We start from the raw sequence: 22,045 nt of genomic DNA, 5'->3' as shown, positions 1-22,045 counted from the left end.
TTTTTTTCAGATCAACTAAATTGCATAATGTCTTTGATAAGTTCCAAATACATGCCATTTGTTTGTTTGTCTGTTCCTTCGTTCATCTTCAGAAAATGCCATACACATATTCATACATGTGGCAATATACAACCAATCAAAATACCCCTATGTTTTTTAGAAGCTGGAGTAAACAAAATAACACAGAGGAAACCCATGTGGTCACAGGGACATGCAAAACTCCACACAAGCCGAAACCTGAGCTCAGGATCAAACGTTGGAGCCTGGAATCGTGAGACAGCAACACTATCCACTGCACTACAATGCCACCCTTGGATGTTTAAGTTAAGGATTTTCAAGATATTCCACAAAGGCCACAAACTGTACAGCCTTAGCATTGGGCCACCTTATGGAACTTTTTCACCCTATGCAAATGTCGACTTCTTTACACTGCTATCCTGTGTTAATACAGCACCGATAATGTTCCTTGACAGAGTTCTATCCTGTGTAACACAGCCTGAACTCAAACCCTGCTCCCACCGGTCATTTTGAAACGATGCCAGATGAAACTGTGCCACTGTAAACAGTGTTTCCTCCAAACAGTTTCCATATTCAAAAGAACAACGGACTAAGCATGCAAATTACACCTCGCCTTTCCCAGAAGGGAGAGAACAAAAGTCTTTAAATAAGAACAGTGTGGAGTGAGACCTGTTGGAGTGGTGAAAAGAGATTGAGACAGAGACAAAGCGTAGACAGGAACTACTCTGGATTCCACACACTCATTCGGCTCTCTGGAATCTATGTCATTACACATGCTTGGCTGAGGAGGTTTGGACACAAGCACTAGACTGTGTTTATGCGTGTGTGTATATGTGTCCTTGCCTGGTTGTTTTGTTTTATAATGGTGCAAACCTCATAACTTTGCTAAATATACAGCAGTAACTGCTTGCATGTTCTGCCTGATTACATCCCGATGTCTTTTTTCCTTCATGCTTGTTTCTCTTCTAAAACAACTTTGCGTTCTTGATCCATCTTTATCCCTCACCAATGTTTAAAACCCAAATCCTGTTGCGGTAAACATTTCCAACAAACCTGTGTCCCGAGTGTTTGTCGGCAATCTTACTCTTAATAATCTTTTTCACGTCTGACCTCACGAAGGGATCCAGAACAGTCCTTCATAGAGTAACCTAATTGAGACAGGTTTGTATAGAGCCAGACAGCTTAAATATTTACTAGTCTATAATTTATGCTACTCAAAACGACAAACACTCTCACTCTCTCTCTCTCACTCATTTTCAACCGCTTATCCGAACTATCTCAGGGGTCATCGGGCATCAAGGCAGGATACACCCTGGACGGAGTGCCAACCCATCGCAGGGCACACACACACACTCATTCAATCACACACTATGGACAATTTTCCAGAGATGCCAATCAACCTACCATGCATGTCTTTGGACCGGAGGAGGAAACCGGAGTACCTGGAGAAAACCCCCGAGACACGGGGAGAACATGAAAACTCCGCACACACAAGGCGGAGGTGGGAATCGAACCCAGACTCTGGAGGTGTGAGGCGAACATGCTAACCACTAAGCCACTAAGCCAAAAAAAAGGTCTATGTGCTTCAGAGGGTTCCTCTGGCATCTTTACATTTTTAGTAGGTGTATGGGTATGTGAGCCCTGTGTTGGACTGGCACCCCATCCAGGGTGTCCCGCGCCTTGTGCCCCCAGTCCTGTGGGATAGATTTCAAGTTCCCCACGACTTTGTGCAGGACAAGCAGTTCAGAAAATGGATGGACAAACGGATAGAGGTCATACTTATTAGCTGTTTATTGATACAGATACATGTTGTGGAACAAGACTGCTCCTTTTAGTATTTATATGATAACAGTCCTTCCCTTTTTCCCCTCCTTATCAAAGTTATTAAGACCAGAAAAAAAGCAGCTTATCATCTAACCCAGAAACAATAAAAGCATGAAAGCTTTCCAATTTACAGTTGTTTTTTTAAATTTTTTTATTTTTTACAACTTACAGCTTTAATTCTGACCGTTACAACACAAAAACACTGGAGACTCCTTCCAGAAAGGCAAATTAAATGTCTCGATTATTTTAGAAAGAGTGTAATTCAACAGTTTCTGACCTGATTTGAGAACTCGAGTACCGTGGTACTAAATACCTTAATATATGAGGATTAAAAGGTTATTAAGTAAATGAATTAATTCATGTGTTATGTGAGAATCCTTCTGCCTCTAACCTTTGCTGCCACTTTAGATTTATGTCAGGTGTAAAAGTAGATGGTCACTGACTTATTTATCACTGTTTACTACATTTTATTGCACTTCAATGTCTTTCCAGATGTTGCGTTGCCTGAACTATGCGCTTCAGGAGGTATTCTCGATTTGAGTGTCGTACAAATGGCACTTTTTCTTTTTGTAGTAGTAATATTTATGAAGCTCTTGTACTGTCTTTCATTGGTCAGTTCATTAGGAACACATGTCTCTTTGCTACACTCGCTGTCTGTTTAATTAGGTACTTCCACCATTCGTAGATGCATTAGTATACATATGATATGATATGAATCTACTGGATGTTCCGGACGTGTTAGATTCACTTTGTCTTTTGAATGGTTAAACTTTTGAATTCTGTCTTTTATCAAATGTGATCAGATCCCTATCTGAATTAACTCTTCTAATACTTCCTTCTCTCTCTCTCTTTCTCTCTCTCTTTCTCTCTCACTGAAGCCACACCCCTTAACCTGTGGTTGGCTCCTGCTGGTGTGTGTGTGTTTTTGTGTGTGTATGTGTGTGAGTGTGACAAGGGAGTTTAGATCTCTCGCTCTCTGTTTTTATTCTAGAGAGAGAGAGAGAGAGAGAGTGAGAGAGAAAGGGAGAGAGGCAGGGGGAAGGAGAGAGAAAGAAAAGGCGAGAGTAGAAGAAACAGTGGGAAAGAGAGAGAGAAAGGCAAGGTGGGAGGGAGGGAGAGAAGGAGAGAGACAGAGTGGAGGTGAACTCATGAAGCTCCCCGGCATGCAGCTCAGCTTCAGTGGCCGCTCCACCGCAATCTCTCCGGACTAGTGAGCAGGAATTTTCCTTTGTTTAGTGAATTATGAGGACGCTTTCCTTTGCCACGTGGGACTGTTGTAGTGTGTATATGTGTGTGTGTGTGTGTGTGTGTGAGAGAGAGTGAGAGAGAGAGAGAGAGAGTGAGTGAGTGTGTCTGATGGCAATATTAATTTTGATTCTGCTGTTGTGTTTGTTGTTTTGTTTAGTTTAGTAGTTTACTTTAAAATACTTAACTGCAACAGGTTGCATTTACATCACAATACTGTATGTTGAGTAGTGATTAATGAGCAAAGATGTGTGTGTGCTGACACTAAGTACTGAAAGTGAACACTATATTAATCATGAATGACTGTATAATGTGTGATAAAAACTGAGTACTTAATATTTTTGAATGGCAAGTAATAAAGACAGACTATCAAGTACTGAATACTGTGTAATGCATATTAAGCATAAATTGCTGAATGCCAAGCACTGAATACGGACTTTTGTGTACTGAATACAGAGACTTGCATATTAGGCATGAATTGCTGAATGTTGATTACAAAATACTCTGGAAAAGGGCGTCTGCCAAATGCCGTAAATGTAAATGCGGACTAGTGAGTACTAAATACTGACTGTACTCTGGGACAAACTGAATACGGAGTACTGGCTACTGTACATTAAGTACTGAATTTTGACAACTCTATATTCAGTATGAATTGCTGAACACATTATTTGAAACTGGAGAATGCTGAATGCTTAAAATTCAGAACTCAAAACTACATTCTTATTTCTGTATATTGAGTAAGTGGTACTAAAACTGAATTTTGTGTAAGTGGTCAGTTTGACAGCTTATCCATGTGTTTTGGATAAGTAAATGTGTTAAATTCATGAATTTCCATTGCTCAAATGAACAACTAAGCGATATGCTTAGTGGTGATGTTATGAGTGTTGACAAGTGTCAGCAGTTTAATAACTACTGTTTGTTCCTCGCTATAACTTTCCCAAGTAACATATTGCTTAAAGGTTAGCAACCTTAATCTATGTTAACATCAGTGTTTTTTAATTTTCTTCTTCCTTGTTCAATTCTCTAACTTATTTTTTATAAATCTTAAATATAAAATCCCCCGATTTTACATCCACATGAAAATCTCCTCAGGTACTGTGACATTTGTTTTGCCATGTGCAAGTTTCGATTGGTTCTAGCTTCTCTGTTATTCATTCCCCCTATTGTTTAGCTTTGTTCCTCTCAGCCCATTGTAGGGAAACTTCGAAAGTTTTTCGCTGATACTCACTGTGGATCCTGATACATTTGGAAAGGTTATTCAGGCTGTTTGTAGTCTGAGAGACGGTGATTGGGGCAGAACTAATTAACCCTCCATCCAAAACAAACCAGACAGGGCAGTGTGGCTGGAACTTGCCGGATCTTTAATAACGCTCTTTAACAAAGCAAGCCCCCTCCCCCGTTTCCTGCGCAGTGGACTCCCCCGTCATGCTTTCACTGGATTTGACTTTAGGGCATGGCATTAATCCTGTCTCCTGAGTGTGTGTGTGTGTAGGGGGGGGGGGGGGGGTGTTTTCCTGTGCGTCAATATAGCACCGAGTTTGACCACCTGTCTACTCTGTCGTTGTGGAGTTACTTAATGGTCTGATTCATTATGATGTTATCGAGTAATGTCTGGGTTGGTTGAGGGTAAACTGACAGGATGAACAGAGATCTTTGTTTTTTGTTTTCTTTGTTTTTTAAAAAGAAGAATAGTGCTATGTCTTGTTTGGTTAGATGTTTCAAAATCCCTTGAGCTAAGATTCGTTATTATTATGTCACAAATATCACGCTGGTAATTACTTTTCCTGTTTATCCTGTCAACTAACCTACTGTATATACGCGCTAGTCGGACGTTTCAGGAAATTCCCTCATTTGAGAACTGTGTTCGAGGCTTGAAAAGACTTCAAACAGAGTTTAATATATACTCTCATCTCTGTGTTTTTGAATGCATACTTGAGGCTCGGCTGTTCTTGGGCAGAGCGGCGAGAGTTTATTGGCCATATTAGAAAGGGAGACAGACAGGAGACGGACAGGAAATAAAAAAGGGTGAATTCTTCATATGTGTGGAAAAAACTCTATGACCCACCTTTGGCATCACCAACACACACACCTTCCTCTCTCTCCTCTTTCTTTTTACTTTGTATTGAAAAGACAGGTATTGTTTTTGGTCTAGAATTCTCCAGACCAGAAAATGACTCAGGCTTCTGTTTGAAAAGTACCCTTTTTCTGAAAGCGTCTAAATGTATTGCAATCATCATTGTCTAGTGATTTTTTTCCCCCCTTGAATATACTCTTGACTTTTCTGATCCAAATCTCATTTCCCGCTCACTGCTTTTGTTTGGGAATGTAACACCTGACAGCAACAATCGTGATGGTCGATGGACCCAAAATAAACTTGCAGTCAAAGAGAAAGAAAGATAGAAAGAAAAGAAATGGCCCCGATGGGGACAGCATTTCACACAACAAAAATAAGAGAGCCAGCCAGACGTGCTATTCAGCTGTTGGCTAAGCGTAGAATTTTCCTTGACAGGCATCAGCCAACGGCACTTTCTTCAAGACATAATAAAAAATATTCGTGATGGATTTGTGAAATTCACTACAGACATGTAAGGATGTACTTCTTTTGAAAGTGCTAATGTGTGAATAAGAACCCTTGTGGCACCTCACTCTTACGTTATGACTAAAAGGCCGGTTTGTTTGCTAATCCTTGGCACTTATTAGCTCGAAGTTTCAACACATTGTGCTTGAATAGCTCTGACTAATGGAGGGGATTAGCAGCTAGCCCAGCTGTTGATGTAAGCTAGCATTGTTATATGTTTAGCCGCTTCAGTGGACACATAACCAGTGTGTTCTTTATGATAGCATATGTAGCTACAAATTCACACCTCTTTCTGGCTCTCACTGAGGTGCTGAGTCTTTTTACGGTATATAGGGAAGCTTTTCTACCAACAAGAAATGAGTTCTTTAAGAAAACTTTTGACTTTGCTCGATGAATTTTGATATAACAGGAAATTACATTGGATCAGGTTTGGAAACATGTGTAATAATTGATCTTGTCCATTGCATGTCTTCTATACAGGCTGTAATATATCAGGATTTTAAGACATGCTAATGCGAACGATTCTTGTCTATCTCCATCTGTCAATGTGAATATAAGCTTTCATATGGAACTGAAACAGCACCTGTCCTGTTTGACAGGAGCTGTGGACTATTCTGAACATTTTTTACTGGAGCCTGACAGGCTGGGTCTTGTAAAACAGGCTGTGTAGATGATGCGTTAGGTTAAATGAATGGTTTTACAAGGATAAAGATGGGTGTAATGTCACAAGTATGTAGAAATGCAAGTAGCAGTTTCTCTTGAGAAGAATGCAGAAGTAATGTCTTTTGCATCTTCCTAATTCTGTGCTTGTTTTTCTTGTTATTTTTATTTTGCAATAAAACGTGCATTTCAGTCATGTTTGCTTTGATAAATTGCTCATGACATTGCAATGTGTTTTTTCATATTAACAGAGCATGTATTTTCTTTTTTTCTTAAAGCTGGGACGACAGCAGTTCAGTCAGCAGTGGGATCAGCGACGCTCTAGACACAGATGAACTCAACACCAGCTCGTCTCTCAGCTCCTACGTCAACACTCCATCTGCTCCACGCAGGGACATTGAAGAGCAGGTGAGTGATGGACGGACCTGAGTAAGACACCTTGACCAATCAGTCTAAAAAGCTTGACTGGTTCTTCTAGACCTAGACCTGGATCTGATACTCAAAGTCCACCAGCTGGTACACATTTTATACACACACCTGTGCTAGATAACCCTCACCTGTGTTGGACTGGCTGTGAATTACAGAGGCCTGAATAAAAAGCTGGAAATCTGTCATAAAAATACTTACTTCAGCATTTCAAGTGAAGACCAAATATGGGATTTGATATGCATCAAAAGAATCATAGTATTTAGGACGTAATTATGGAGTCTAGCTAGCTTTTTTGTTAATATCTCACTGTTTGCTGAACTGGCATAAAACCAGATTCCCTTTTTTCCCATGCACAACCTCTTTATACACACCCATCTGGTACATATAATACATGTAATACAGCAAAGGAAATAACACGGCACAGACATCACATCATGCTGGCTCGATTGTCTAAACCCGAACGTACATGAATTGTAATAGGAAACAGACGGCTGTCGTTGTCACTTACAGTTCATAAAGTATTGACTGAAAGAAAACAAAAGATTTGGACCATTGCAAATCCTGCTCCTGGACAATTTAACTCCAAGTTCAATTACCAAACGAGGTCACTCCAAACCTCAGTAGGCAGTCTAACAGCAGAGGTACTTCCCGATTACCAAAACCAAAGTGGAGACGACTGTAAACAAAGACATATTTTATTACAAGTCACATTTAATTTTTTCTTCATTTTTTTTTACACAATTTTCCATTCAGCATAGTCAGTGTACCAGCACACTAGTTAGTTCTCTCCTAAAACACAGCAGCCCACACTGTGGTATGGTTCCAGGCTGACTTCAGAGCATGAAAAGCAAAAGTTAGAACACAACACTATGCAATAGTACAGAACTCCTCAATATGCTTGGAGGAGAATGCTAATCAATCTATTGTTTATACATAAGTATACTATAAATATATACTTATATATATTTATATACTAGAAAGAGAAATGCCACTTGTCGTCTGGACTCAAACTCACAGTAGGGAAAACCTGGAAAAATCCAGCTTGGTCTGACTGATTTCCAGCTGGAAATACACAAGCTGCACTGGTCAAATTGGAAAATTAATAGAGATCATTAGTAACTGGATAATTAGTAAAGATCATTCTAAATGATCTTTACTAATACAGCTTAATAGACTTCATAGTTGAAAAAGAATAAAAAAGAAATACATAAAAAAACACAAAACATAAAAAGAAATAGCTCAACAGTAAGGCAGTTAGAAAATCTAAATATTTAGGCAAGCTGGAAAATTACTTACCAGTTGGCAGGGATGGTCGACCAGCATGACCAGCTCGACCTGTGTTTTGGCAGCTGTTAGCTGATCTGACCACGCAGACCCATTAGACCCTAGCTCCACCATGTTTTCCTTTTAAGGTCATTTTTCACAGCATTTTCGGATACCTGGTTCACATTTTTGTTTTTGTCCTGAGTTCACCTGGACTACACCAACTAGTGATGTGTTGTTTGCAAATTAGATTTCTCTTGGAGCCAGCCCTTTTGGGTTTACCTCGAGAGCCAACTCTTAGCCGTGTGTATGACTTTCAGCTGGTTTGTTGAGGCAGCATGACAGGAAAGATAAAAACTAGTTTGTAATCAGTGTATTAGGTGTGGTGATTAGCAAACCCATTCATTCATTCATTTTCTACCGCTTATCCAAACTACCTCGGGTCACGGAGAGCCTGTACCTATCTCAGGCGTCATCGGGCATCGAGGCAGGATACACCCTGGAGTGCCAACCCATCGCAGGGCACACACACTCTTATTCACTCACACACTATGGACAATTTTCCAGAGATGTCAATCAACCTACCATGCATGTCTTTGGACCGGGGGAGGAAACCGGAGTACCCGGAGGAAACCCCCGAGGAACGAGGAGAACATGCAAACTCCACACACACAAGGCAGAGGCGTGAATCGAACCCCCAACCCGGAGGTGTGAGGCGAACATGCTAACCACTAAGCCACCGTGTGCAACCCCCCCCCCCCCCCGGATTAGCAACCTGTTAACTGGAAATTCATTCTCTTAATCTATTTCATGGTGTGATGTCAATCAATAACTACGACTGGTCACAATATTGTATACTTGTAAGATGAAGCCAATGAGACAACATTGTCTGATATTATCAGTGAGCTGAGCTAAATTACCTGACTCACTTTAAAGAGCCAAAAGAAGGCAAGTAAACCATAAATCTGGACTCTTTGGTTCGGTTTCATTCCTCTAAGGAGTCCTAAATGGAATCAGGTGTGGTCTCAGCTTCCATTTGACTATTGCCGGTTTTACTTATCTCAGACTGGTCGTCAATAGAAACTTGATTCGGGTTTAGGGACAGGATGGGCATTATAATCATTTAACTGTTCTCACTTTAATCTGATAATCAAGATTCTTTCTGTTATTGTATACAGTACAAACCTGACTTTAATCTACTGAGAGGTGCTCTGGTGGAGGTTTGGTTGTTGGTGCTACTTAGATCAATCGTTGGTAGGCTCTTATCAGCAACTGTGTCTGGTACATGTGCTAACATTGTTAGCATGACTCATCTGACTAGCTTACCTGCTTCCGTTATGAAGTCTGGGCAGGTCAGTGTATGTGGAATGTTTTGTTCTTTAAATCCACATGTTTATATGATGACTAGCTATAGCGAAATAGCTAAATACAGCCAGTGGTATCAATTATGTTGTCTACAAATGCTCTACTCTAAAGTTCTGTCCTTAATGCAATGTATTTGTTAACATATAGTCATTACTGTAACACACCTTTACCATTCAGAAAGAATACAGACACCCCCATGTTTTGACTTCCCTGGCATTGTAGTTTCAGATGTTGCTCTGACTGCCATTATATCTCAAACACCTGCAAACCTAAATGCAAGCCAAAAATCTTTCACCTCTCACCTCCATATTTCTCTCTCTACTCATATTTCACCTTTTCTCTCATCTTCTTCCATCTTCTTCCATTTTCTTTCTTTCTCTCTCTCTCTCTCTCTCTCAGTTCTCTTGCATTCCCTCATTCCTTCCCCCTGAGCGAGAGTTCGAATTTATTATATGAGTGTTGAGATAACAGTGTTTTGGATTTGGATTGATAACAACTGGAGGCCATTAAAATTCTTTCCTTGGCAATGATGTTTTATGAGTATTTTCAGTAGCAGTTGAACAATGACCTGCTCTAAGGAAGGAGTGATGTAATCTTGGACAGGTCTAAAGAAGTGTTGAGATTTAGCAGCAATGATTATTTCATGAGCCATGTAAGGGTCCTGGGAGCTCCTACTTTGCACCACATCACCTACAATGGCATTTGATCATGTTGATGCAAGACACAAATTAGTCATAAGTGCTAATATACGGCTTGAAACACTGCTCTTGTGACTCATTTCTAACATGCTGATGGAAGTAATCACATCCTCACCTCTAGCAAATAGCTTTAAGCTGTTGTTCTGTTGGTTTTAATGGATGAATGATTTCTGTAAAATAGTTCAGCTAAGGAAAATGATCTTTGGAAATTCTCATTTATTTTTCTTTCCTGATCAGCTCCAGACAGACGCAGAGAAGCGTTCTGCCATTGGATGCAACTCGATCTGGAACGACGACCTCAGGCGCCCAGACGGCTGCTCGGACCCAGGCATCGAGATGGAGACCAGCTCAAAGTGGTGCAACCCATCTGATTTTGCAGATGAATCAGAGCGCAGTTTGACCGGGCGCAAAGCACATGGCATATCTCAAACAGGTTCTTGGAGGCGAGGCATGGGTACCCAGTTGGGCATTACCTGTCCAAGAACTAAAACTCCGAATGCAACAAACTGCAGTCCACTGAAAATCCATAGTAATGGTAGGTATATCAATTACATTAAACAACTATGGCTAACAGATGACAGATGCAAAATAGTGTCAAGACGCTGAAATATTATGAAATAAAAACATTTTTGCTATCTCAAGCGTTTGTACAATGTTCAAGTTCTTGAAGTAGATCAGAAATAAAAGATATTCAAAGTTACCTAAACATTATTATCTAAGCTTGATAATCATTTTAGATGTGGTCTGTCAGTGTCAATGATTTTTTTTAATTTAAATTGCATGCTATGAGTAAAAAAACAAGGCTTTATATGAGGTATTACCTTGCAGACAAGAGCTATCTTTGTTTATGACCATATAATCTGATGCTGTAATCCGTACATTGCTTAATGTGTGGCAGTTGCAGCTTGCATATTATAGACTTGTCAGCATCAGTGAAGTGTGAGACCCTTAGGTTCAGGCATGTTCCAACTTTGCTCATGCTACTGTGATCTGTTAAAGGGGAAGCACAGCTCATAGTCTGTGATGTTTATCTCCTTGCAGGCAAAACAGACGACGCCAAAGTGTCCGAGAAGAGTCGTTTCTCACCACAGATACCTACATATGAAAGCAAAAAGTTGCCCTCGGGCTCCGGCTCCCACACACCCACCAACACATTTGGCTTCAAGAAAACCTCCAGTGCAGCAACAATAACTGCCAGTGGTGCAGTCATAACAAGTGGCTCTGCCACTCTGGGGAAGATTCCTAAGTCCATAGGCTTTGGATCATCTCATCTAGTGGGTAAGCAAACTAGTGTTGATGATGGGTACCTTCCACCAAGTACTCGAACCACCCTTCAGTACCGGAGTCTGCCTCGGCCTAGTCGCTCCAACAGCAGCATGGGCACTACTCGTGTTACCAGTCGCTCCATTGATGCTAGCTCCGTTAGCAAAGGCACAGCCACTCTACCCAACCCAAAGAGACGTAACCTGGCCAGGTCTAGTGCCAACCAAACAGACAGAGAGAAGGGAGTTTTCTCGGACACGGAGAGCCTTGCTTCAGGACCACTAAATAAGGCCAGTGGTGGTGCTCAGTGCCAGTCAGGTAGACAGACAGGAGGGAAGAGCTCAGGTACATCGTCCCCTACCTTGCGCAGGTGAGTCATTTCATCCCAAATATGCTTGTCATGTTGAATTTGCAGTTAATATTAACTCTAATAATCTTTAATACCTTAAAACGACAACGATACTGAAAAACAGGTTCGTCAAGGTTTCCTTTGATGGTTAAGATTCCAGATTGCAAAGCACTCACTTCCTTTCAATCTCTGAAAGGAAAACCCTATGATTTAGGGTTTGGTTACAAAGCGATTGACAATCCAAAGAAGCCCTTGGGGTCCTAGATTTAACCTTTTCTCATTTGACATCACCTTTAAAAAGCTGTTTTGGCTCAAAGCCTTGAAAAACATCCTGAGATCACTGTCTGCGGTTTAATACTTTACCCTACCAGATGATTCTTAGACTAGACATATCAATCTCAGTCAAATGAACCAGAATGCTAAAAGCTTTTACGGTTATTGCCCATATACCATGTTTAGACAATTTAAAACAAACCCTAGTGTGTTTTTCTCTTTAGACAGGTGACACAGAGGTATAGGTATATTTGGTATATAGATACATTTCTTTTGGATTTCAGACTGATAGATGTGAAAGCACCTGTAGAGAGCTGGATATTTTTAGTTTGCTTTGATTGGCATGTGTTTAGTCACTGGTAGAAGGGGCTGTGATTGAAGGTGAGAGCGTGAGTCCAATATTTGCTTAAGCTTTGACTGATTACTTTGTGTATCAGTGGTGAACCAGAAACACGATAGGCTGATGTTATCTAGGCGACTCATGAAGTAACGAGAAAAAGGGGACGCTTTTTAACTTATCTGGCCATGTTGTCTTTCTTATCTTATGTTTTACTTTGAAAGCCAATGGCCTTGTGTACAGCCTGCATATAAAGAGCCAGAGAGACCTCTGGACTGTGTGTATTCCTAATAATTCCTTTAACTTTTGCACCTTTGCCTGTTTATGTGATGAAGATGTTTAATTTGAATACTTAGTGGTTTAGATACAGTTTTAATATTCTGTTAAGTTCTAAGAAATTCACTAAGCTGGCACATCTTAATATCCCCCATTACTTTCTTTTCTACTGTTTGATCACAAGACTCTGTGTGGGTAAACCAGGCACCAAACCGACCCCCATCACCACCTCTGACAACATGAAGACCTCCACCATTATCTCCAACCCACACACAACTTTCATGCAAACCTGTACGCTGGAGACACCACCACTTAATAACGGAAGCACACATGGTGTCCTGCATGGGGAAAGTCTACCGGTTACGCAGAACTCAAAAAGCAATAACAGCATGAAGGTGTCTCTGTGCAAAGAGGAGATGCTTTCGGCATGCCGGGCTGGTCAGTCAGACAGGTGAGAATTAGGATCAATACATGTATTTTGAAGGTAATTAAAAACAACCAAAAAATTGCTGGACAAGCAAAGCACAGTGTAGAGATATAACACGATAGCACTGTATGTATATTTATATCTTTAACCCTCCAAATATCGTATATGTGTCTGTATTGATATCTCTGGCTTATGTACAGTACCTCTGAAAGTTTCACAACCTCAGGTACATCATTCAGGTTCATAATTGGACTCAACTAGAGATGTGCTAATCATTTAACCAGCGATAATCAAATGTTCTAATTTACTTGGTTTTCAGAAATACTACCAAACTAGTAGCCTAATTTAAACTGCCATGACCCTGACCAGGCAAGAGTACTGAGGAAGAATGAAATCTGTGAAAGTCATTCTCAACCAAATACCTTGTGAACTATATGAACAGTGAACAGTTTTAGGCTTCATATTTGTATCTAAGTATCTCTTTAGGATAAATGATTTGGAATAATGTATGCATATTGAGTTACTTCCCTAGTACAGGGCATGTTTCAGGTCCTGGTCATAGTACTACTATCGGCTAGAGATTTTAGGTTGGTGGTCTGTTTCTCAACCCAGCACTGACATTGAGGTGTTTAATGTATGATCCCTTCATACCAGCAGCACACACACTTCCATATCAGTTGCACCGATGTGCTTAGAATAGACCTGTGGTGGTTCCTTGTCCACTGATGGACAGGGTGCAGCTATATATAGTGGTACCTGAAAGACAGGAATGCTGTTCTTCCATGTCTTAGCCCTCATGGTTATTTGCACAGTTTACTTTTAATTTTTGGTCTTCGTAAGCCACCTAATGGACCCCTATGTCAAATCATCTCTGTCATGTTTCAGGTAAACCTCTTTATTCTGTCTTTGTTTGGTCTTGGCTAAACATGATGCTGCATATTCTAGACTAATGATCCATTCAGTGTTGGCAAAATGAAAATACAACTTATCTTATGATCTTTTATCCACTTTTCCTGTATTTATTATCTTCTTTCATCTTTTTTTTTACTTGACATTCTTTTCTTCCTTGTTGTGTCTACCCTTACCCCATGCACCCGACAGCCCTTTTTCTTCTCCTGCTGTTAGTCCTAAATTCAGCCGTAACACCTTGCCACTGAGGCAGGACAGGTAAAGGTGTTTGTGTGCGGTTTGTTGCTCTAAATGACGCTTGTGTTTTATGTGTATACTAAAAAAACGGTGCGACCGGAATGTCGGGCTTTCTTGTTTATGAAGTAAACAGAAATGTGTGTTGTAGTGAAAATGATTAAAAAGCCTGCTCACATGCTCGTGCATGCTGTGGAAGCCTTGGAATATTGTGCTGGCGCGATTGTGCCCCTGTCCTGGAAGCTACAGTTTGCATTCTTGTTTCAGATTATTTGAATATACATGTGTGTGTGTGTGTGTGTGTGTGTGTGTGTGTGTGTGTGTGTGTGTGTGTGTGTGTGTGTGTGTGTGTGTGTGTGTGTGTGTGTATGTGTGAAAAGACTTCTCTGTACTGTACCTGTCCAATCAGTGTGTTATTTCATTAGGTATGCTCACCTGGCACAAGGTCGTGGCACAGAAGACGCACGTGATTGGATGAACTGTCATCCAAATGGTGGAATGCAGGACTCAACAGTCTCCTCTCCCTTTTCATCTGCATCCACCCTCAGCTCACCTTCTGCAACACGCTTCAACTTCACCAACATCGGTAGACATACCAAATTTACACACATTTAGAGAACTTTTATTATAATACTAATATTAATAAATATCTTGTAAAAATGTATATACCACCAAACATTTTCATTTTGCTTCATAGAGCACTTGTACAGAATTTGATTAAAGGGGCGGTTTGTTATTTTTGTTATTCTCAATTTCCTGCAAGGTGAACTAGAGTCTAAGCAATAAAAAAATTAAACAAGCCTTTTTTTTTTTTACTTACAACTGACCTTACTTTCGTTGCTGGAACTTCGTATGACTCGTGAGATGCCTTTACAGGGTCGATCGGTTGTTCTGGCTGCAAACCGAGCTCATGTTAGGGCAAAAATATGTAAATGAAAGCCTGCAACAAAAAAGCAAAACAAAATCAATTTCAAGAATGCTTTTAGGGTTTTGGGACCAGATTTCTGTTTGATAAACTAAAGGATCTAGCAGGAACCATGCAAATATGCTGTGTTAAAGTCATAGACCACCCAATTGTTGTTGTTTTTTTTTTTTTGAGTGGTCATTGTTAATTATTTGATGGTAAACAAAAGTAATTAGCAAAATGTTCAGTGCATTAATTCCTTAACATTAACAGCCATGCACTTATTTAAGCAGATCAATAAAGTTTAGAAATTACAAATAAAATATGTACACATACCATGCCATTTTGTTTGAAGAGCTTATTGTGAATTATGAATAATAGTAGTAACAATGATGAATAATAATTATGGGGATAGAGTCAATAGAGAAATGTATTAATATTCATCTGGACATTATGTACATATGATATCCTAAACATAAGGTGAATTGTTTTCAATGATGTCACTTTTCAACATACTTGATAGAGAATCTCACTTCTTGGAATGATCTCTGACATCTATGATCATCCTGTGCTTTCAGGCAGTCCCACCAATACTGCGCAGATAAACCTGGCAACCATGCGGCCCTCTGGCAACCATTCTAATCAGGATGGGTCACATGAGCAGCACACAGAGTCTCGTCTACGCAATGCCACAATTACTCTGGTGGAGAAAAACCGCACCATGAGCAGCTCTGGGTCTTACCGTGAGGCGCTGGAGGAAGGTCAGACCTCTACCTTTAACCTTACATAGTTCATGTCTTAGGTTACTCCTTTATCTAGAAATTTGACTAGACACATTCATGACACAGTCAGTTCATTTACATGTGTTAGTTTATAAAATAGAGTACAATTAACACAGCATGTGTCACTGTGCAACTATTGAATGTAATAATAATAATGCATATTATTATATAACATAAGTATTATATTATATTATATTATATTATATTATATTATATTATATATGCAAACCTTAAATATTTTTTTCAGATGTTTTGATGTTTTAATTAGAATATTTTAATTATATTTTAAAAATAAAAGTTTAATTTATTTTGATTATTATTTTAATAATTTTAATAAGTTTGAATTAATAAGGATCCTAAGGTAGTTGTTAGCTTGTTATTTCTAAACGGAGTTTCAAAAAAGTATAAATTTTTCAAAGGGAACAATTTTTGCTAAGCATTAATATTTAAGTATGAATAGTGGAGCTCTTTCTCAGATCGAAAAGTTTTAAAAGAAAAATTACTACCTAGTGTTAAATGGAGCAAATGTTAAAACATTAATAAAGGCTATACAAGATGACCTGTGCTCCAAAACTCTTGCTATTTGTAGTTGTGTTAATGTTTGCTAAAACATTAACGTATGCCAGTATAAACTCAGCTGAGATTAAATAGAGGGAAGGATTTTTGACTGATGACATAACCGAATATCCAGAGAAAACAATGAATTCCTAAGCACTGATAACAATGCAGGCTTATTTTTATTGGCTTTTACTAGCGCAGACAAAAATCTGCATGTTTAATATCGTATTAAGTGCAGTGTACTCCTGATTATAATGGATGTTTACATTCAGTCTTTGCCCATAGATTATCCACCTCAGACAAGGTTTTTCCCCCTGCACGGACCCTGTTTAGCTTTAGCATTGACAATTACAAAGATTTACAAATGTCCCCTAAATATTTGATGTCATATTAGTTCAAGTTAGCTAGCTAAGTACTGATGATTACGAGTATTTAGGAACACCTTTTGAAATCCTCTATGAAACCCTTTCAAATTAGCTCGCCCATGTTATCCAGCTATTATGCAGATTGTAATAGTGATGTACAAATTCTCTCAGAAATTCTTCTGAAATAGCGATCTGGCAAAATTAGCAGCAAAATCTTTGAATATGACTTAAATAACTCTAAAATGTTGCTGAATTGGCTCACATTCGCTAACTGAATATAAATTACAATAAATAATACAAATCTTTATGAATATGACCTGAATAATTAATGCAAAATGTGCTGAACAATTAGCTTTTTATAAGCAGCTATCTGGCTTTCACCATGAGATTGTGTTAGCTATTGTTATGAATATTTATACATATAACTTTAAAATCCTTACCTCATTTTGCTGTGTAACCCTAGCTGTGAAGATTATAAAAAAAAATTTGTGATGATGACTTAAAGATCCTCTCAGAAATGCAGTCAGATTAGCTCATGATAGGTGATTGGCGGGATTAGCGGTGAAGTCTATGGATATGATTTAAGCACTGTGAGAAATCCTGTCAGTTCAGATCACATTAGCTGTAGCTGTCTAGCAGTAACAGTAAGCTCACACTACAGTGAAGCGGTAAAAACATTTTTAAATATAAAACGTCTCAGAAATACTCACATTACAATACTCACAGATTATGCAATAATGACTTAACAATCCTCTTACAGTCTTTTCTAGTTACATCACATTAGTTGTCTGGTAGCATTAGCAGTGAAGTTTATAAATATCTATAAGAATGACTTTGAGAAATCCTGTCAGGTTATCAGACTGTACGTTAGCTAAAATAAGCAGGAAAGTCTTAAAACAGACGCTGTTGCGTGATTCAGTCCTCCGTAGCCGAGAGCCTGATGGCGGGTTCGAGGTTCCGTGAGGTTGTGCAGATGCAGATGGATTAGTTCCTTTTCAGCTATTCACCTTGCTGTCATCTTCTCTAATGGCTGAACAAATCCTGTAATTCGACTACACAACGAACTACACTCTCGCTATTATGCCTATTTATTTTTACTGATTGGAACTCTCGGCTTGGCCTGCACGCAACCTGATAAAAAACAGATCTGATTTCAGTTTGTTATTTTCTCATAGGTTTTAGTTCGTATTCTGATTTCCAAGAGTTGCCAAAAGCACAACCTTATCCTCGTGTGTTTAGTTACTTTTAATGAATGAAAGACCAGGCTTGGAAAAAAACAAAAAAAACAGGCTGGTCAGTTTGTGAAGTTTAAAGCTGTATCATGACTCGGCACTCTCTCCCGTTGCTGTGTCTCACCATGCTGAATGAGCTCTTTTGTTCCCTTCTCATTTATACAAATGAAATTGCGCTTTCTAATCGGCTTGTTAATCTGTGTAGTCGTCCCTGAAGAGGGGGTTTATTTCAGTCACTGGTTGATGATGTAATTTGGTCTGCTTAACCGGTTAATTGAGAAGTTTCCTTTAGAGGGCCATATGATATCCATTTTCATGATGATGTAAAGACCCCCCAACATACACAACACTCTCTAGATCATTAGTAAGATGGAATTTTAATGCACTGTCCTTTTTCCAGCTAGCAGCTGACTAAGCACTGATGTACATCATCACGAGCCAGCATGTGGTAGCCTCTATTTAAGCTCCCTCATGCTTATAGAATTTGTCATGAGAACAATGTTATCAGGCATTTGGACTTGATTTTTTTTACTTCATTTACTTTTGCTTTCTTTGTCTTTCAGTGCATGGCTCTTCTCTGTCTCTGGTGTCCAACACGTCTTCTGTCTACTCCACGGTGAGCCAGCTTCTGTTAAAACATGCCCTAGATAAATGATCATAGATGTGGTTGTACATAAAAAGTACATTTTGTACAGCTGATAACAGAACAAATCTTCAGTAATCTATTACCTTTTACACTGGAAGGGTTTTGTAGGCATGACTTTTAAGAGAAACAGTGAAGCATGCAGTTATGTTTGTTTAGATTATGGGTTCTTGAAAAAGTTCAGCTAATGTTAAAAATAAAAATACAAAAATGCCAAAAATAAATAAAATGTTTATTCGATAATAATTTAGTAATTTAATCCTAATAAAATTGACCTGATTTTTATTTTAGGATAAGTGGAAAATGTGTAGAAATGAATAAATCATCCAAGAGGAAATTAATAAATCATTCAAGTAGAAATGAATAAATCATTCAAGTGCATCATTTTTTCTGAAAGACTTTTCATCAGCTTCAGTCTTACCGGGTTGCAGCTCACCTCTCATAATGTAATAAAAGCGGTTTCTTCTGTCTTGTTTGTTTGTACATGTCTCCAGGGTGAAATCTAATCCACTTAATTTCCCATTGAGGCTACACAATGAGATCATATAATAAAGAGTTGTTCTACTATTACATTAAGTAGGCCCAGTGGGTAGAAATTCAACTCTTTAAATAATCAGTGTCTTGTTTTTTTTTTTCAAGCCTGAAGAGAAGTCTCAGTCAGAGGTGAGATTATTTACCCTTTTTTCATTATTATTATTATTATTATTATTATTATTATTATTATTATTATTATTATTATTAATTTATGTATTTGTTTATTTATTTAATGACTGCTGTTAACATTAAGTGTTAATGTGTCATACTCCCATTTATGTAGCTATGTTCTATTATCTCCCTCTTTATAGTTTTTATATTAACACTGTTTATAAAGACAGGATCAGGTATTGAAGCTGGAGCAAATACAAGCCTTTAATCCTGACCCTGTAATAAACCAAAGTTGAAGTAGTGTTATGTATTTATTTATTTATTTATTTATTTATTTATTCATTCATTCATTCATTCATTCATTCATTTACTTACTTACTTACTTACTTACTTATGTGTTGTTTTTTTTTACTTATAATAGATTAAGAATCTGTTTGTAGATCAAATTTCATTATTTTTTATCTCTATAGCAACAGACTTTAGAGCTCAGCTGCTGTTGATTAATTGTCTTTATACCACAGTGCAGATGAATTCTTAAATTACATTGAACCGATTCACAAATTTAATTCAGACTGATTGTTATTTTATGTTGTTGTTTGTTCAGATCCGAAAGCTTAGGAGAGAGCTGGAGGCATCTCAGGAGAAAGTGTCAACGCTCACCACACAGCTAAACGCCAACGTGAGTAAACACACACACACTGAAATATATAGATAAGAGTTTGCAGAAATCTCCTAAAACTTTATCATCATCTGATTGATTTTCTGGTTTTTTTATTTTCCGTTTTTTTTTGGTAAACATTCAGTTTTTCTCCGTATTTGTGAGATTATACCCATGTGCACCTCTGAGTTCCTGCAGTGTAATCAAAGACTCCAATCAAGTCTAATCCATCAACGTGGGCTACACACTGTTCATTTGTAAAAAATAAAAAAAAAACCTCCACTATTGGATCCATTGTACCACAATATGACTGTATGGTTTATAACTTGTCAGGATCAGGACTCCATTTTGCCACAGACAAGGACAAAACAGTATCTTTCTGTAAAAACAGTACTTTCCTGCCTCATGTTTTTCACCCCTGTGTTATTGTAAATGTTGAAATGCCTCTTATCACCCAGGGCAAGAAGAGAAAATACACACAATAGACCTACTGTTACTTGTTGGCCTCATATCCTGGAGGTCTGGAGGAGTTTGCTTACGGCCGTGTGGAGCATGACACACACAAGCATGCCTAAACACAACACGCCTCTCGATAGTTTGCGATAGGATTGTTGGTGTGTCAGACTGGTGTATACGTGTATAAGTCTCAAATTTCAAATTTGGGTATCAGAGTGCAATTCTGTGTTGTGGACAAATCACACTTATAGCCAGTGGACAATGAAATGTCCAGTGTGCTGTCCAGTCCCATGTTCTGATCTCATCAAAGCTAATAGGAACAAATAAGTGTATAAATTCTCAGTCAGCAAGCAGGTAAACATCTTAGCTGTAAATTATGGCGTTCTGTAGCATCCCATCATCGTACATCATATATATATATATATATATATATATATATATATATATATATATATATATATATATATATATATATATATGTCTATTTAGTTTCTTCATTTTCTCTTGGTATATTAACCATTATCGAAATCAACTTATGGGACATTTTCGATCAGTATAAACAAATGAATTCACTCAGGACTCTGTTGGATTTCAGTGTGAGATGTATGTTTTTCCCTCTGTTGATAACCTTACACAGAATTTTAGTGGCTGAAGATAAACACCTTTAGATCATAGATGATTATGAACAAGAACCTGGGGTGTCTCAGAGAGCAGAAACGGGTTTGATAAAATATCAGCATGACAAAGACATTCAATGCTAAACACAGACAACACTGAAGCAAACAGGAGCAAAGTCATTTTTTTTCTGCTGGTAAAAAGCGATGCAGATGATAGCTTTTATCCATGCATGCTTATTAAGATGAATGCTTCCGATTGTGTGTTCAGTGTAGCGAGTGTGCGGTGCATTGACACCGATGACGGTATACAATATATGGGTGGAAAACCTGGTGGTATTTATTTTACAGGTGTTGGTGGAGGTTATTTTGTGAAGATGAGAGTCATTTGTTTGGGCGGGGTTAAAAATTGTACTCCATCCTGCCACTAGTCTCAAAAATATTTTGGCTTCACTTGTCCTCCACTTTTACAACATCCACCTGTATTTCATATACAGTCGCTGGCAGTTTAAAACACATACTAAATAAATATGTTATCAATAAACGTAAGGTTTTATTTTTTGTTACAGTTTGACACTAAGGCTACTTATGACCCAACCGATACTCCAGCTATGTATTGTTTATTTAATGCATGAGGTTAGAAATGTTCGAGGAACTGTTCAGTGGTTAGCGTGAGGCTTTTAGCTGGTTCTACTTTGTGGTTTGTATTTATTTCTCATTGCGAGTAGATACGGTTTAAGAAGAGTTTGAGGTTCATATGCAGGGCAGAAGACAGAGCCATGGTTATGATGAATCGGCCCTTGACTACATTACCCATCAGCCCCCGCTTGGTCAAAAATAATGGCACCAAGTGGACATGAATTCTGTCATTGTGCTGACAGCTTGAAGCTGTTCATTACAAAACACGGTATTCTTTCAGACCAGAGGGCTGAGTGTGTTCTGGTACTTGCTCAGGCAGGTTGCAAAATTAATTCCCCAGAATGCTCCTGTGGCCAAACAAACCGAGCTCTGTTTAGAAGGACAGGGTCAGGATGAGTGTA

At 38.6% G+C, this 22,045-nt stretch overlaps 1 protein-coding gene across 2 annotated transcripts in view; it reads left to right on the top strand.

Moving 5' to 3' along the window:
- nav2b (neuron navigator 2b) overlaps window positions 1-22,045 on the top strand; it is a 121,793-nt gene that overhangs the window by 84,201 nt on the left and 15,547 nt on the right. For both annotated transcript variants that reach the window (XM_047802364.1, XM_047802363.1), the window contains 9 exons: window positions 6,604-6,733; window positions 10,318-10,615; window positions 11,122-11,713; window positions 12,763-13,029; window positions 14,574-14,734; window positions 15,631-15,813; window positions 18,553-18,605; window positions 19,272-19,295; window positions 19,882-19,956. In XM_047802364.1, the coding sequence (XP_047658320.1) occupies window positions 6,604-6,733; window positions 10,318-10,615; window positions 11,122-11,713; window positions 12,763-13,029; window positions 14,574-14,734; window positions 15,631-15,813; window positions 18,553-18,605; window positions 19,272-19,295; window positions 19,882-19,956 (1,783 nt within the window). The remainder of the gene's footprint in view (window positions 1-6,603; window positions 6,734-10,317; window positions 10,616-11,121; window positions 11,714-12,762; window positions 13,030-14,573; window positions 14,735-15,630; window positions 15,814-18,552; window positions 18,606-19,271; window positions 19,296-19,881; window positions 19,957-22,045) is intronic.

The sequence above is a fragment of the Tachysurus fulvidraco genome, chromosome 17 (assembly GCF_022655615.1).
Source record: "Tachysurus fulvidraco isolate hzauxx_2018 chromosome 17, HZAU_PFXX_2.0, whole genome shotgun sequence".
NCBI classification, from domain to species: Eukaryota; Metazoa; Chordata; class Actinopteri; order Siluriformes; family Bagridae; genus Tachysurus; species Tachysurus fulvidraco.
Note: the sequence above shows the minus strand (reverse complement) of the source record. Positions and strands in the feature narration are given on the sequence as shown.